We start from the raw sequence: 15,608 nt of genomic DNA on the forward strand, positions 1-15,608 counted from the left end.
ATGGTTCTGTATGCAAGTACAGAAGTGCAGCATGACTTTGAAGTTTGAAGGTCAGATACACACCATTCTCATCAAGGTTCTTATGTCAGACTGCATCTTCTGGTTTACATCTGAGTTGAGGAGGAGGAAGAAAGGGAATTTAAAAGAAAAAAATAGAGTCAACCAGCTCTGTGACAACTTAAGAAGAACTGGCACAATAGCATTCATCTGCTTTCCTTTAAAAATCTACTAATACCCTATCTCCCACAAAATGAAAAGTCTGCCAGGGACACACAGTTTCATTCTGCTTTTCAGTTTTGTTTTTGCTGATTAAAAACACGATCTATTTAAGTCAGCAACAATTTAATATTAAAGAAGAGAATGTCATCTTCTCCATTTTCACAGATGTCTCAAACCCTTATAATTTCAGAAAGCTACAGGATTTTCTTGTTGATCAACATATTTTATTTTATAGCAGTATAGATTCAACTGGAGAAGCAAATCAGGGTATTGTGCACTGATATTTTTCCAGGCATCACGGAATTTATCCCTCACCGTTCCATATTCCCAGCAACGTTAGGATACAAAACTCAACAGCTGGGCCTGAAGGCAAACCAATATGCTTCGAATACAAGAGCTCGATCCATGTCAAAAAAGGAAAAATAAAAATACGAAGCATGTTTTACATGTATACCTCAAAGACAAAAAAAACCAATATAGATTTCTTTTTAGCACCACCACATTTAAATACAGTGAAACTGATAACACTTCCCAGTAAAACACTGAGTTTTATAAACAATCCCCTCTCACACATAAATAACAGAGACATTATACAAAGCAGACAGGAACATGGACGGATGTACACAAAATAAACACATTCAAACTTACCCCACTCCAGATACTCAAGGATGTTCTTCTCTCTTCTCAGAGGGGAATTATTACATTCATCATAAAGGCAGATGAGTATATCCAGCAAGGTTTCCACACTGAAGCATTGCCCATTAGTCTGTGTTGGCCCATCCAAAATAAACTGCTCCAACTGCTTCAAACGCACTTCTCCAGACATGGTTGTTTCAGTTTGCATTGGGGTTTCTTTTTTAATGATTATTATTACTTTGTCAGAAAAACAACAACAATAAGAAAAAAAAAACTTTTGAGGGTTTTGCTGTTTAAAAAGAAGTCAACAGTATTTTTAGCAAGTGTCAAACTGTGGTGGTCCTTAATTGCCAGCCCACCTCAGTGTTCCCAGCCTGAAACTAAACCCTTAGTTTCAGACACACACATACAGTGTGAGTATCTGTGTACGCATGACATTTAAGAGGAGAAAATAGTTATCTTTCAAAAAATCAACAGGCTTAGTAAGAAGCGGGGCAAAAACACATATGGGCATTCCTAATGCTTTAACAATAATAACTGCACTCAAATTCAACCGAGACTGCCTGACACCGATTTCACCGTGCGCGGACAGGCACACGCACTTATATATTTAAGATCTTCTCCTTCATTCCCAATGCAGATCATGCAGCGCGATCCTGCGAGGAGCCCCGCCGCAGCACCACGGGCTAACAGCCCCTCCGGTTCCGCTTCCCAGGACGGATGGGAAGGGAAAAGCAGATGTATTTACGTACTTATATAAGCGATAGGCAGCAGAAACGAGGGCTCACACGGGCGGAGAGGGAGGTTGGGAGGGAAGAGGGGCCGCGTAGCCCCGCCGCCCCCCGCCGCTCCCCCGGCCGCGCCTCCGCGGCCACCGCGGGGTGGGGCGCAGCCCCCCCCTCCCCAGAGCGCAGCCACGTCCTGCCCCGGGCAGCCTTTCCCTTCCTTCTCCTCCTCCTTACCGAGTCTCCTTTTAAGGCTTTTCAGTGATTCAAAAAAACTAAAGTCTTCATTGTCGCCCCCTTCTCCTCCGCTGCGCCAAGGGGCGGCGGGCGGGACGCGCGCCCCGACACACCGGCAAAAGCGCTCCGAGCCCTGTCAAATCCTTCCCATGGCTGCGGCGGCGGCTGCTGCTGCTGCAGAGACGGTGCTCTCCTCCTCCTCCTCCTCCTCCACCCGGTGCACGTCCTGAGGCGGAGGGAAAGCGCCGGCGCCTCCGCTTCGGCCGCACGCTGCGGGCCGGGAGGCCCCGACGGCGGCGGCGGTGCCTTCAGTCCCGGCGGCGCGATGGTGTCCCGGCTTCGCCCCCCCGGGCAAAGGGCATCCTCGGGCGGTGTGTGTGCGGGGAGCGTGTGTGTGTGTTTGTCTGTGTGTGTGTGTGTGCGTGCGCGGGGCGGCGGGGAGGGGTAGCGGCGGCGCCCTCCCTCCCCGGCTCGCCCCCTCCCTCCCTTCGCTTCGGCGCCCTCCTCTCCCCCGCCGCTCCCTCCCTCCCTCCCGCGGTCACACGCGGCAGCCGCCGCCGCCGAGCGCGCAGCAGCCCAACATGGCCGCCGCGGCGGGGGGGAGCCGCCGCCGAGCGCCGCCGCAGCGCGGGGAGCCGAGCCCGGGGCCGCCTCTACTGATGGGATTGAGAGGAGGAGGGGATGCTGCAGCAGGGAATGCAGGGATACGGGCGGACCCAGGGATACGGGAGGGAGGGCGGGAGCGGGGAGGCCGCAGCGCCGCTCCCCGCCGGCTGTGGGCTATCCCGGGCGGACCCGCCGGCCCGCCGCTCATCCCTGCGGGCTTTGCCCCGAGCCGAGGGGAGCAGCCGCCGCCGGTGCCCGCCCCGGTTCCGCTCAGCCGCCTCCCCGGCAGTAAGGCCTTTGATTAAAAATCCCGGCCTGGTTATGGAGGGCTGGCATGGGGAGCGGCGCCTGCCTGCTCTTCCAAGGGGATCTGCCAAGCTCCAGGGGCGAGCAGGAACTGCGGCTCCCTCACACTTCGGGGCCTTAAAAAGGTGACAGAAGATGCGTCGGCTCTTGGCGGTTCTGTTCCCGCTGGCCAAGTACCTCCCCTCATCGAGGAGCCCGCCGTGCCACCAGAGTACACGCCGGAGAAACAAGCTCCTTTCGCGGGCATTTCAAACCATAACCTTTAAGAGAGATGGAGGATACTCTTGTTCACCAACGTGTTTTATTTTAAGGCGATATAGACTCAACTGCAGAAGCACGTCAGAGGATTTTGTGCTCATCTCTTTGCAGGGCCGCCTGTGGGGTGGAAAATGGCAGCTGCCCACCAGCACACCGTGGCAGTTCTCCTGGCCAAAGGTGTCAGGGGTGTGCTGTGGTGCTCAGGGGGTTGAATGTCACCTCTAAGACAACGTGTAACTTCAGTTCGTCCTTCCTCAGAAGTCAGGTGAAAGGGGAGGAAGGCCGTACAGCCTCCAAAGGTCACTGACTGTAGGTGAACTTCAGCATTCTCCTGAAGCCCACCAAGTCCTGCATCTTTTGGAGCTCAAGGGAAGGAAAAAGCACAGGTGTCTGCTTCCTCAGTTCAGTAACCAGCAGATGACACTCAAGTGGGTTTTGCCATACCAAGCATCTATGTAACTTTTTTTTTAAACTGGCCTTTTTACCAGCTGATATAAAACATAAGTCTTAAGACACCCAGTAAGATGTAACACATAATATGATTAAAGTCCCATATGTTTGTTCAGAAACACTCAGCTGTATGTAAAGTCACTGCTGTGAAGCTAGAGAGGACAGTGACTCCCACCCTGCGCATGCAGAATGGCAGAGCAGACTCTTGGCGAATGAAGAAATGTGCAGAGAATTTAATTCTAAAAGCTTTTTGTGCAAAAACCCTCCACGAAATATTAGAAACCACTGCAACTGTAAGTGAGCTTGTGATGGGTAGAAGATAGGATTAAACTAATAAGGAAAGGGTTTCCTTCCTGTGCTGGAGTACAGCCTTGGTATGACAAGAGCCCTGTTCCAGTGTCCAGAGTGCTGCTGGTCCTTGACTGCTACAGTCACAGCAATGTTCCTGTGGTAGAAGCCTGCTCCAAAGCTGTGGCACACAGGCAGTTTTACAGTGAGAGTAAGGTATTTCCTGCTGGCTCTCTGCTGAACCTGTGGAAAGTGGGATTGAAGCTGGGAGTGAGGGATGCCTGATGACAACAATAAAAATAAATCGCTATTGCAGGGGTAGGTGGCCCAGATCAAATAGCACTTCCTATAGGGATTGGGGACACTTCATCCTTAGCATAGATTAACCATTATTAGGGTTGCACAGGGAAAATGAAGAAGAGTAAGAGTTAAAGGGATGTTAGCTCCTTGGACTTTGGCACCGCTTGGTAGGGAAGTGAACTGAAGAACCAGAGGCAGAGATATGATAGGTGTGGATATTTCACTTATTTACTTAGCTTACTGTGTTTTCCTTAGCCAATTATAAAGTCTTTCCTTGTTTTAATTGCGGATCAAGTGTTTGCAGACAAGGATGGGTACCCAGCAAAGGCAGTCACTTTCCCTGTGTTTCTGGTTTTAAAACTGAACCCTTTTTTCTGCCAGCATTGCTTGACAGAAGTTGCATATCAAGCCTGGTTTTTTTGGATTTCTTTTCAGCCTGAGTGAGGCTACATGTAAAACCATGTAAGCTGTAGTTGAACACAAAACTCAGGAATTTTTGTTCTCTCCTTGTTTAATAGCCTGTCCAGAAATAAAAGAGGCATCCGCATAACAGCTGGTGATACACCCACTGTAGTCAGCTGTCACACCACAGAAGCTGTGAGGAACAGGTAACACCAACAATGACTGGTGGCACTTTTATTTGCTGGGAATTATCTATGTACCAGATGAGTAATTCTCACAGTGCACCCATGGGATGGAAAAATATTTTCTCTGCCTTATAAGAAAGACTTTAGTCCAGAGTATTTAGAAAGCCAACAAAATAATTTGGTGTAACATGCAGAAATTCCTCCTCTCTCATCCATTCTGTCACTAAGATACCCTGTCCTAAAAATATACCCAAGCTGTGCAAATATACCCCAGTATCTTTTCCTAATCATCTTGTGTTTGTCTCACCCTGTTCTTGTTTTAATAATACCACAATAATATTTTCATCTTATTGCTTAGCTTTACAAATGTTTACAGTACCTAAAACATAACTAATGATAATAAGGAATTTATCTCTTACAATAAGTGAAGCAAGCTGATAGCAGCAGAGGGAATAGTGTGGAATGAGGAGGATATGGTTGAAACAATGTCGTTTATATTTTAACAACATATATGTTGAGTGTTTCAATAGTTGGTACAGTAGAATAAACAGCCTTTTCTCTTCAGGGACAAAGGTTTGTTGTTTTTGGTGAAGTATTGTGGATATCTGTTTTTGGTGTGCAAACCTTTTCTAAAGTCGAGAGAGACCCCACATGCTTCCCAGCAGATGAATAATGCTTGTGACAGGTAGATCTACTACATACATAAGTACTCAAGAATGGCATTTCTGTGTTGACAAAATTTTGCTTCCAGGTTTTTTGTTCTCTAAAACTTCACTTTATAGATACATGTTGCTTGTACTGATACCGTGTTTCATCTCCCAGGCAAAATGTTCTATTATTCTGCAAAAACGGTGCTGGCACCCGATTTAGGGGGTGTGTTTGTAGACATGGGATGGTACTATTTGAAAAGGGGTCCTACAGCTGTTGCCTGAACTGCAGTAAAACTTAGGTTATGGGAAGAGATTGCAGGTAGCTACAGATGGTGCACACACTGGTTACACTCTAGGAGGACACTGAAGACCAGCATGTGTGAATCGAGCAACACTTGTTCTATAATCTGTTTCACTGTAGTTTCACATAAATCTTGCTGCTGGGGAAAACTTAATCCTTAATCTCCTAAACAGAGAGATCTTTTCACTTAAACTGATGGCTGGTGCAGAACTTTAATTAGTCTCAGTACCTATAATAATGCATTCAGTAACACACTTTCCTATTTTTAAAGACTTGTAAATCTACTGTTCTTTCCCTCTCTAACTTCCTTGCCAAGACCTATTTCTCCTGTGAGGTCTACAGAGAAGTCCAACTACAAACACTGAATGATACCTGGCAAAATTGATGCTTATATTTACCTAATCCCAAAACAGTAATCATAAATGTGTGTGTGTATATATGTATATATATGTATATATATATATATATATAGGCATTGTAAATACGGAATTATCTTTCTCTTCCCTCATGCTTCTTTTATTGGTCTTTGGAGTCTTATTTGTAGTCTTAATGACTTTCTGTGAGTGGCTGAACAGAATAATTTTACCTCAGAGAGAAATTGCATCATGCTAATCTCACTACACTGGATCTGTTCTGGCCTCATCCTCCTGGTTTTAGTTTTCATTTAAAATTGATAAGAATGTGGCCACCACCAGCATACAATTTTCTGTGAAGAATGAAGGAGATTTGACCCTGCTGAGGTGTCCAGGGGTGCTGTGCTCTGAGCAGAAACAAGACAGCCTCTGTGATTAAAGAAGAGGAGACAAAGTAATGGAATTACATTTATAACTGTGTGCAATTGCTATAATTTTAATCCTGCTTTTATGATGAAGACTAGGAACTGACCAAAGTCACATCTCATTCTGACCTCCAAATAGGACCCTGTGTTTGCACCCTGACAATGCTGTTTCATCTCTCAATATGTTGTTTTCTTCCTGTGAAAGTGGGGTCAAGGCTGCCAGAGCTCTTAGGGCTGCTGTAAACTTTAATTAATGTCATTGAAGCAGTCTGAGATTTTTTTTTTTATTTTCCTTTCTTCAGTAGCATAAATCTAAGACTGTTACTTTATTTTCTCCCTTGTTTTTGTAGTCTGCAATTGTCTGCAACTTTTCAAGCTCTCAGTCCCTCCATAATCCAGTTCTTTCCTTGGATTTCTCTGTCTTTGCTGATGTTTTATTCCACTCTATCCAGAATCTGTTACCTGTGTTATGCCATCTTCGAAAGTTGAACTCTCCTCAAGATAATTCACGCCCTTAAATGAAGATATTTAATGACATAGAACTCTTTGTCAGGTCAAGTGGCTTCTTAAACTGAAGAATTCTGAGGAAGACCGCATAATTACTTGTGAAACTGTATGGGTGCAAATTTCTGACACTGCCACACAAAGTACAGATAATCCATTGATTCAAAAGCAAAGTGGATGCATTTACATTATCTGGCTGATGCCTATGCAAAGCTAGTGTTGCTAAACTTAACAACAGCAATAACTCAGGACAAGAGCTGCTTCTAAACCTACTCTCTTTGCAGTGGTTCATAGATTCTATTGATCATAATCAAGGACATAATTCAATGTCCTTTGCTCTAGAACGAGTGCCTCTTCTGCTGGTGAACACTCAGTGCTGTATTATGGACTTCTTTTTCATTAAAAGGGTGTATTTAGAGATTAATTCAGTGAGGATCTTATGGTGAAAGTGATTTTTTAAAAAGAGCTGCTACGGTCATGTAAGTAACATTGATGGAAGGGATGAGAAATGAGGAAACTCATGACTAAGATTTTTGATTGGGTGAGGAAACAGGATAAAGTGAGGAAGAATGGGATAGATGAAAGAGGGAGGGAACCCGATGACTAACTTGGAAATCACATGGGAAGGAAGAGCAATTTAGAAAGGGGATGTCAAGGACAGGGAGTTTGGCCAGAAAGAGGGAGGGAAGCTTGTGAAGAGGGAGGGGGGGAAAACACTTACTTGTAAAACTCAGCAAATTCTGCACTTAGATGAAAACAAGACCAGAAAGAGCCTAATTTGCAATGTGAACTCAGGGTGGATGGAGCTGGATTAACTTTATGTCAGAGAAAGGTTCAGAGTGCCTAGCTCATTACAAAGAGAGTACAAGAGATCACACACTGATCTCAATTTCCCCAAGGTTGTGGAATTTTCAGATTAGAGGTCTGACCAATTCAGTTTTAAAATACTGTTTTGGTTTATTTGAATTTTAATGAAAGAATATAGTATATTGAAAACAGTAGTGCCTCTATCTAGTTGCTTATTTTTAACTTAAGAATTGCAGAAATAGCGTCAAAAGTAAATACAAAAATAAAATACATATTTCATTGGGAGAATAGATACAATGACAACAGATGCAATTCAGACAGAGGTCAGTTTTAACCAGAGACAGGACACAATGTAAAGAGACACTTTCATCATGGTCTGCAGATTGAAATCACAATATTGTGTCTTATCAACAGTGGGCATTTTGAGCTTGTTTGCTAAATTATATTTGGAAAGAGAGGCAGCTAGCCCCACCTCTCCCTTCATGGATTAGATTTGCAGCCATCACATTTTAAGTAAGTGATGGCAGTAGCACAGGTAACAATGCCTAGAAACCAGCACTTTTATTGTTTGCCAGTACTACATTTTGCAGATTGATTTCTTCTGCAGTGAAAACTAACAGAAAAAATGAAGTGCTCTGTAAAATTTGAGACACCTGTGGAAGATATTTGTTGTAAGTAAACAGCTCTTGCTGCTCAGAAGGCAACTTCAGTTCACCTCCCAAAGAGAATAAAATCTTGAAATCATGGAACCATGGAATGGTTGGGGTGGAAGGGGCCTGAAAGATCATCCAGTTCCAACCCCTCTGCCATGAGCACCACATTCCACCACATTGCTCAAAGCCCCATCCAGTCTGGTCTTGAACACTTCCAGGGAAGAGGTGTCCACAGCTCTGTGCAACCTGTGCCTGTGCCTTACCACTTTCATGGTGAAGAATTTCTTCCTAACATCTAATCTAACCAGTTTAAAATGTTATGTAGTGTTCAGTAATGATCCCACTCAACCCAATACCAAATAAGCCTCCTTGATCTCAGCAAGAGCATAAGTGAACTCACAATTCTTTCTGAAACAAACAAAACTGTTTGGACTTAGTTTTATGAAAAATAAGAGCCATTTATATCTTTGCATGATGTCAACCATTTTTCTTTGTAAACTGTCACTGCACAAATGAAGATATTTAATTATATGGAAAGGTTAGAAATGTGATTACAAGTGCTTTTTGAGGTAGAGAAAGGCAAATATTTGTACTAGTTTAATCAAAAAGTGTGAACATAACACTGGCTCTGATCCTCGTGTGTGGATAGCTGGGAATAATTGTCCTTGTGGGAGGAGTGCTGGCCAGTGGTACACCTTTGTTTTATTGATAGTGCTCTCTCAGTGAAAGGAACCTCTCTGAGAGAGGTGAGAACAAATCTGCTGGCAGGACTGCTCCCTACCTGCATCCATGTAGGAGGGCAAGGTTAGCCATGCATCACTTTGTCCCTGTTTCAAGTAACCCAGCTCACCTTGGCTGAAATAAGCTGGGCCTTGCTTAGGCCTCTCTAGACATCAAAAGGAGGGGCAGCCTCCAGAATATGGGCTAAGACAAACACCAGAGGTTGTGTCATGGACAAAAATCTCTCCCAGGGGGGCATGCACAGATCAGGGAAAGGACATTGCTCTATAGCCACAGTCATTCAGGGGACAAGTTTATGTGACAGTGAATTTTTATTAAGGCAGGCATGTTGCTATGGATTAATTCAACTTAATCAATCAGTCAATCAATCAATCAATCAATGTGAAGACAAGGACTAGAAGTACTAATTAAAAGCAGATATTTCCAATCAGAAGTTGTTTTAGCAACTCATAACTTGAAAGTAATTTGGCTGGTTTTCCTCAGCTTTTGCAAAAGTGACTAAAATAGACCTGGCAAGCTTCAGACTCAAGCAGCTTTCCAAGACAAAGTTAAATGAAGGGATGGAAACAGGGTGCTATAACAGAAGCTAGCTTCAGCCTTAACCACAGAGATGTTGCTGCCTCCCCTTAACATCCCAAACTATGCCAAAACACACTGTAGGCAAATTAAAATCATTAAATGAAATGGAATGTTTCTGAAACTTCATTCAAGTAATGTCATAGAAACATTAATTATAATACAGCTATATCTCAAAACCTTTTCTTCCCCAGTTAGCTCAGAACACCAACGATTTCCATGTGGGGTGCACCAGGAGGAAGCAAGGGCCAGCTACATTCACCACCTGGAGTCCAGCATTTGCTGCCATCCCTTTTTTGGCTTCCTCCTGAAGCACAGGATTTCATTTTGGAGGCCATGAAAATTTGGGTTCCAAATTTCCAATGGAAATTGGTAATGAAAAGATATTTTTGAAGTTGTTAAAAATATTTGTATTTTTATGATGAAGAGTGATAGCCATAGTTATGTGTTCTTAAAATAAGACAGTTATCAGCTGTTCTTTTGGCTTTTTCAACAAAGTGAAGTTCTTTTTCCTTGACTGAATAATGAGGGAAGTGGTGAGTGGATGCATAATTAGGTATCAGCTATGGCTAGCACAGCTCTATGCAGCAGCAATCCTACAGTCACTAATCTTACTGCTGTCTCCTACAGGAGGAGAAAATGAGTTGGGCTGAGGTCTCTGAACCTCATCCTCCCTCTGGTCAGGGACACTGACAGACCCGGGGTGCAGAGCAGCAGGTTATTCAGTTTATTGCTCCAGTTTGCTCAAGGCCTTTCCTAAGATGTAATTCCCTCTCCCTGCAGTAAAAGTGATAATAATAAAAAGGTCTATGATTCACAGTTGAAGCACTGTGTCTTGCTTAAATTAAACAAGTACCTAAGTGCTCTGCTGAACTGTGGCCAAGGGTGGATTACTGAGAGAGCTGGGCAGTCTTCCCATCTCCAGCCAGTTCACCAAGTAGTCTCAGGCTAATCATGGAGTTTTCTGGGGCTTAGTTTCCTGCACATGTTTCTCATAGGGTATCTATTCTGACTGGTGAAGATGAGAAGATAATGAGGGAACATGAAAAAACTTCAGAACATGGAAAAGTGAAAGTGCTGTAGAGAAAACAGGCTTCTGCACATTGGATATACATTGCATGTTATGTTCTTCTTATTACTTTTCTTTAGTTTCTGAACTCTATTCAGTATTTGTGAAAAAACATCAGGCAGCTTATTAACAGAGAGCCCACTTCCACTTTAAATGTCAAGAGAGTAGTCTGAATCCCATCAGAACCAGTGGAAGAAGATATAGCACTACATGCAACCAGCATTCCAGAGCTGCTCAAGCTGTGTTGCCTTCAAGCAGCCTCATCATCCTGGCAGCACTGTCCTGCTGTAGGATGTGAATCCAGCAGATTTTGTTCAGGCTGTTGCCTTCATGCCACACAGCAGCCTGAAAAAATAATGCAGCCCTCTTTGGAATAGCTTATTAAAGGGAAATGGAACAGCATCTTTGTCAGTCAGTGCCTGACCTGCACTGGGAGAGTTTTTTCTGATCAGATAATGGAGCTTTTAAGGCTGTTTTGCATTTCTCTTATTCCTACCTGGCAGAAAATAGCTAGAAGAGGGCGAGAGTGTCACTGTGGAGAGCTTTATTGACACAGGAGAGGCCTGGTTACCACATAATTGTTTGCAAGAACAGACTTTCCTTTTAACACTTTTTTTCTACTTGGAAATTTATATTTAGTTTTGCAAAGTTAGAGTGAAATAGCTTAGTGTATTGCATGGCAAGAGAGCTATCCTGAGTACATATGTTTACTGTATCTTTTGATACAGAGGAAATTAGCATTACGAAAATCTTTACTAAGGATGGATTGTGCCAGAATATTAGTTTTGTAGCATAACAAACAGGAAAATATAGGCCTGCTAATCCATCCTGTGCAAGTTAAGAGCTGAGATAGGATGCTCTCCGTTTGCAATTGCTACCTGATGTTACAAACACAGTTGTGGAGATTTTAGCGCACATTACAGCATCGAGTGTGGAACCAGAAAACACCGATGCTGCTTTTTGTGGATTTTAACCTCCAGTTCTGAAAGACATTAAGCTCTTTTTTTCTTTATAATAAGTGACCATATTTTGTTTATCCATAGATAAAGCAGCACTGTAGCATATTTCTGCTTCTGTGACCTCTTCAAAACCTTTTTGCAGGCATTTCCTGATTCCTGAGTTCTGCAGATTTAGAACCAAAAAAGACAGAAGAGCAGTGAGTATCAGCAATATTTCCTTTTTCTGTTATACACTCATGGGTGAGTCCAGGAGGAATTAGCACAGACAAAAACAACTGTTTTTGCTCAGGTCCCCTTTCTGCAAGGACAGAAATCCCAAATTCTAATCACACCCACAATTTTGATTCACTTGCTGTGCATATAAGGTGTGAGGTGGCTGGGGCCAACATGCAGACCAAGGATATCTGTGGGGAACACGCTGTTTTCAACTCTCCCTGTATGACTGTGGTTTTAAAGGCTAAATTATTTACCTCTTTTGCAGTAAGTGAAGGGGAAAATCCAGTCAGCCAATGCAAGAAATGGAAATACAGTCAATGGGGAGGGACTGTGGAAAAAGGGTTGTAACTAGGACATATCCCATATGAATGGCTTTAAAGGCCCACCTTCTCATCTTTACTGGGAATGCACTGGAGAACAAGCAATACAAGCCCATTCTGGTGATTTCCAACTATGGCAAAGGTTTCCTGAGCTGCTTGCCAGTTGATATGGCAGTCCATCTTTACCTGACCCAAGGCTGCAGGTGAGGAATTGGTTAAGTTAAAACTGTTCCTTGGCATTTCCTCCAGGGTCGGGTGTGTGAGAAAATCTTAATCCTGACAAACAGCAAATCCAGAGTTTGCCAGTCCTTAGCTGAAAAACTGTTTAGAGAAGACTTAATTCAAGGACAAATACTATGATAGAAAGAGCAAATCTAAAAGGCAAGTATGATATTTAAGACATAACTCAGTTGCAGGAAAAATCCACAACACTCCAAATGCAGGCAGTGCCCACTAAAGGCACTGTTCAGCTAGGATTGAGGTTGGTCCTGGAGCTAATGGAAATGGATATGTATGATTCATCCCTTACAGAAATAACAGTAAAATTTTTCATCAAATGATAAAAAACTTCAGTGTGTGAGTTACATCAAAGCAGACACTCCATCAAGAACATAAAGTCTGTTGCTTAGAGAGGGAGAATACATAGTGTGTAATTACAACATCACTGAAGACCACAGCTTATGTGTTTAGGTATGTCAGCTGTCCTGCTACACTTAAGTATCTTTCAGCATATCCATTACATTTGCATACGATATATGTAAATTAATATGTCCCTTAACTCATACCTATTTCTGTATGCAGAGATGCAGTATGCATGTATATACATGTGTACATACATAGGTATGACATAAGCACATATTCATTCAGAGCATTTTAATATACTTAAAAAACACTATGCCAAAAATGTACACCATCTGTTTTCAATCAAAATAGCCTATTTGAGAGGAAGGGAGTGTTGTCTGGTGATCAGAGTGGGGAAACTAAAGAGTTAGGACTCATGGATTCCATTCCTGAATCTGCCAGGACTTGGCTGCCTGGTTTTGACAAGCTGTGACTCCTGTGTACCCTGGTTTCCCCATTTGCAAAATGGAGCCGTTTTACTCCTAGAATGTTGAAGTGGAAAACATAATTAGTATATGCTTGGAAAAATACAGAAGTTCTTGTTATGTCATCATGGTATGTTTGAAGAGTTGAATTTAATTGGAAAATACAGTACAGGGTTTGTTTTAGAGACATACATGGCAGCTGAGTGTATAATTACAGCTATTTGTACACACTTAAATTGCCTAATTTTTGAATGATAGTACCTGTAATAAAATTAATAGGGGGAAAATGGTGCTCAACACTTTATGGACCCAGCCAGTCCTGTAAAAAGTTTTCACACTCTATTGAACAGGGTTTCCACAGTGACAGCTGTACACCAGTGTGTGCAATATGTGCTGTACCTAATTTTCATCCTGAAGTAGGGAAATACAAGTGGGTGTTGGGATTTTCTGGCAGGTTCCATGCAGAGAAAGTCTAGCTCTGGTGAAGACAATTGCAATACTCCTATTAACATAATTAGGACAAGATTTCAGCCCATCTACTTCCTTAGCTTCAGTGCATCCCTTTCAGGAATACAGCAGGGATTGAAATGCTCATCCCAAAGTACTTGTTCTTGGGCATGTTGGCACTGTGACACAGGACATTATCCTTCCTGTGCTTGGTGGGCGGTGCAGGGTTGGCCCCAGGTAGGTTTGGTGGAAGTGTGCTAAATGTCAGAGCAGGCAGAACGCTGAGGGTGCTCTACTTATCTGTCAACTCCTATGAGCTCACACTCCTTCGCTTCCCCTGTAGTGTGCACATCTGTGCGGTATTAAGGATGTGCCTTGCCTCTGGAGAGAAAGATCAGAGGTACTTTCCATTGGGATGAGGCGTACCATAGAGCAAATTCAACAAATGCAGCAGCTGCCTAGTGTTGGAGAGGAAAACGAGAGGTGTTTGTATGTCAGGGTTTGCCTGGCTGCCAGTACCAGAGTAGCAGTGAGAGAAATCGTGTGCTGAATGCTGCTTAGGTATGCTGCAAACTGAGGCATTCAAGTATGTGATAAGTATTGGATGTAAATATAAATGTATTTCAACATCTGTGTCTTTGTCACAAAGAAAAATGGGCTGAGCTTGTTTGGTTTGGATGTTTTTGACAGCTGCTGTTCCCAGGTTGCACCTCATATCTCAATAGTGCTGTTGCTTAAGTGCAGCTTCAAAAGTACATTTAGGATCTTACCATGCACACACCTAAAATGAGCTGGTTGCTCATCCAAGTGAGCTGGTACAGTGACATACATGATAAAGCAAGAAAAAGACAAGGCAATATGAATCTCACAGCTATTAAGTGGGTTTACAGGTTTGTCACTCAAAGAAATACTTCTACCCAAAGGAATGAGGACAATGTGCAACATAAGGTTACATTGGAGACATGAAACAGCTGATTGAAACACCAGTTTTGGAGAATTGTATCTCCCTGTCTGAGATCTTAAAAGCTATCATCATTCTGTCTGTGTCTGTAAACATATCTGGTCTTTGGGTCCCACCTGCTACATTTTAAAGAAAGGGTGTATTCATGTGGTGCCCAGGAAATGCTTTGTAAATCCAGCTTTCAAGACTCTTTCAAGCCTGCGGAGAGTTTCCATCATATATATGAAAGTTTCCATCTTAGATATGTGCCACCCTCCTTTTCAGCTGCCTTTAGTCAGAGCATTGAAGATAACAAACTTGCTAACCAGGATAAACTCTTCAGTTCTTGATCTTCTGTAAAATGAGATTCCTCTCTAAAGGAGGTACAATTACCAGCCAAATGAGACAGCAGCTTCTAATGTCAGACTGACTACCAGTGGCACAAAGAAGCAACCAGGGAGAATGGAGCAGGGAAGGAGGTTAGGGCCTGGTTCGAGAAGATCTAAATTCTGCCTTTTCTTTATAATAGTCTGTACCTGGAGGGGAAAGGGGGAGATAAATCTCTCATGTACAATAAATAAGAGCAGTTAATTCCATCAATTCATGCAGTAGGCTCTTAAACATGCTCCAGAGGCTCTTCTTATGCACAGATTTATATTTTGGGAAGAGAGAGGTTTTGCTCTTGTGGCCCATTTGTTTTTCTGTCTCTCTGCTGTGACTTCTAGCAGGGAGGCTTGAAATAGGGGGGTATTGCCAAATAAGTATCAGCCAGTTCTGGGGCCGGGGCCAAGAGGTAGTGATAGGGAGCTCATGAAGAGTGCTGCCTCTTGGCATACCCCACGTGGAGGGCAGTGGATTCCTGGGTCTGACCTTGAGCAGTCGAGAAGAGAATGAGGAGGCTGAGACAGGCAGCCCAGCTCCCTGCAGAGGCCACAGCCTTGGTGCAGAGCAGGGCTTGCTGTAGGTTAGCAGTCACTTCCACCAAACCA

The 15,608-nt window shown here is 43.3% G+C and overlaps 1 protein-coding gene across 4 annotated transcripts in view; it reads right to left on the reverse strand.

Annotated features, from left to right (window-relative positions):
- Nucleotides 1–1,063, reverse strand: part of CDC42BPA (CDC42 binding protein kinase alpha) — a 175,516-nt gene extending 174,453 nt beyond the window's left edge. For 2 of the 4 annotated variants that reach the window (XM_062489343.1, XM_062489341.1), the window contains exon 1: nt 868–1,063. In XM_062489343.1, the coding sequence (XP_062345327.1) occupies nt 868–1,063 (196 nt within the window). The remainder of the gene's footprint in view (nt 1–867) is intronic. The other 2 variants (XM_062489344.1, XM_062489342.1) reach the window with 1 other exon arrangement.
- Nucleotides 1,064–15,608: the final 14,545 nt, after the last annotated feature.

Source organism: Cinclus cinclus, chromosome 3 (assembly GCF_963662255.1).
Source record: "Cinclus cinclus chromosome 3, bCinCin1.1, whole genome shotgun sequence".
In the NCBI taxonomy this organism is placed as follows: domain Eukaryota; kingdom Metazoa; phylum Chordata; class Aves; order Passeriformes; family Cinclidae; genus Cinclus; species Cinclus cinclus.